This window comes from Lagenorhynchus albirostris, chromosome 9, assembly GCF_949774975.1.
Source record: "Lagenorhynchus albirostris chromosome 9, mLagAlb1.1, whole genome shotgun sequence".
In the NCBI taxonomy this organism is placed as follows: domain Eukaryota; kingdom Metazoa; phylum Chordata; class Mammalia; order Artiodactyla; family Delphinidae; genus Lagenorhynchus; species Lagenorhynchus albirostris.
In genome coordinates this window covers 11,535,207-11,537,417 of record NC_083103.1, presented here as the reverse complement: position 1 = coordinate 11,537,417, position 2,211 = coordinate 11,535,207, and the positions used below count along the sequence as shown (strand labels likewise).

At 46.4% G+C, this 2,211-nt stretch overlaps 1 protein-coding gene across 1 annotated transcript; it reads left to right on the top strand.

Annotated features, from left to right (window-relative positions):
- Positions 1–209: 209 nt before the first annotated feature.
- Positions 210–1,163, top strand: LOC132525155 (olfactory receptor 6Q1). Its single transcript, XM_060157681.1, has one exon. It carries the CDS (start codon positions 210–212, stop codon positions 1,161–1,163), a length of 954 nt encoding a protein of 317 aa, XP_060013664.1.
- Positions 1,164–2,211: the final 1,048 nt, after the last annotated feature.

The following is a 2,211-nucleotide window of genomic DNA, read 5'->3' as shown; positions in this document are numbered from 1 at the left end:
AATATCCTGTCTTATTTCTATCTAGCACTTTCCATCTTGTACTTTAATCGTCTGTTTTCTCGTGCCCCTCGTGGACTATACATTTTTTTGAGAGTTAAGGATAGCGTCTTGACTTTATTTTCCTCTCCTGAAGTGGAAGATACTTCAGTCCAGCATCTCATAGGTTCTCCTTGAGTTGTCATTATCTGTGAGGCTGAGACTACTCACATATGCAGCCCTGTGACCAAAACTGGACCCACATAACAGAGTTTGTTATGGTGGGCTTTGCTGAGGTGCATGAAATGCGCCTCCTCTTCTTTACTCTCTTCTTCACTATGTACCTGTTCACCTTGGCGGAGAATTTGGCCATCATCCTGGTTGTGGGTTTGGACCACCAGCTATGTAGACCGATGTATGTCTTCCTGACACACTTGTCCTGCCTTGAAATCTGGTACACTTCAGTCACAGTGCCCAAGAAGCTGGCTGGTTTTACTGGGGGACACGGGGGCAAGAATATCTCCTATGCTGGATGTCTGTCCCAGCTCTTCATCTTTACCTTCCTTGGGGCAACGGAGTGTTTCCTACTGGCCACCATGGCCTATGACCGCTACGTGGCCATTTGTATGCGTCTCCGATATGGGGCCTTGGTGTCCTGGGGCAGCTGCATCCGTCTGTCAGCTGCTTGTTTGCTGGTTGGCTTCCTTACCCCCATTTTGCCCATCTACCTCATGTCCCGACTGACATTTTGTGGCCCCAATGTCATTGATCACTTCTTCTATGATGCTTCACCCCTGCTAGCCTTGTCCTGCTCGGATGTCACCCTGAAGGAGACCACAGACTTCCTGGTCTCTCTGGCTGTGCTCCTGACCTCCTCCACAGTCATCGCTGTGTCCTATGGCAACATTGTCTGGACGCTGCTGCATATCTGCTTGGCTGCCAATGGCCGGAAGGCCTTCTCCTCCTGTGCAGCCCACCTGACTGTGGTGAGCCTCTTCTATGACACTCTCTTCTTCATGTATGTCCGGGCCAAAGTGGCCCCTTCCATCAACTTCAACAAGGTGGTTTCTGTCTTCTACTCCATCGTCACTCCAATGCTCAACCTTCTCATCTACAGTCTTCGAAACAAAGAGGTGAAGGGAGCTCTGGGCAGAGCCTTTTCCTTCAGGTCTTGGAAAGGTCAGTGAGGGGGAGGTGGGGATCCAGTGTCCTTGCCTTGGCTTTTTAGAAGGAGGGTGGTGAGGACTCTGGAATGGAACAGAGGCCTAGGAGTCAGGAGTTATGGACTATGTATTAGTTCAAGTAAAACGCTAGTCTGCTATAACTATAATGTAGCTTAAAGAATGAAGGATACTTTCTCTTTCCTGAAGAGTCCAAGGTGAGCGATCCAGGTTGGTAGATGTGATCAACAGGCATTCAAGGATCCAGGTTCCTTGCATCTTTTTTTTTCTGGAAGCTCCCTGTCTCCAGTTACCACCACATGCTTCTCTTCCTCTTTGCCATCACTTCTCCGCTTTCTTTCCTTCTTTTTTAGCTATCCAATTATTTTCATTTTTATTAAAAACATTTTTTTATTGGGATATAGTTGATTTACAAAGCTGTGTTACTTTCAGGAGTACATCATAGTGAATCTGTTATACATATAGATATATCCACTATTTTTTATTTTAAAATTTTATTTATTTATTTTTGGCTGCTTTGGGTCTTTTTTGCCGTGTGCGGGCTTTCTCTAGTTGTGGCGAGCGGGGGCTTACTCTTCGTTGTTCTGCGCGTGCTTCTCTTGTTGCTTCTCTTGTTGCAGAGCACGGGCTCTAGGCACGGGCTTCTGTAGTTGTGGCACATGGGCTTAGTTGCTCCACAGCATGTGGGATCTTCCTGGACCAGGGTTCAAACCCGTGTCACCTGCAGTGGCAGGCACATTCTTTATCACTGTGCCACCAGGGAAGCCCTCCACTCTTTTTTAGATTCTTTTCCCATATAGGCCATTAGAGAGTATTGAGTAGAGTTCCCTGTGCTATATAGTAGGTCCTATTTGTTACCTATTTTATATATAGTAGTGTGTGTATGTCAATCCCAATCTTCCAATTTATCCCTCCCCCCTTACCCCTGGTAACCGTAAGTTTATTTTCTAAACTGTTCCTGTAACAGTTTACAGTTTCTGTAACTGTAAACTCAGTTTCTGTTTCCTTCCATCTTTAGGGTCAACATCCGCTCGGATGTTGGCAAACTAAGGCC

Excerpts from the sequence above, each read along its gene's own strand:
- LOC132525155 (XM_060157681.1), top strand. The coding sequence starts at position 210 with ATGCAGCCCTGTGACCAAAACTGGACCCACATAACAGAGTTTGTTATG.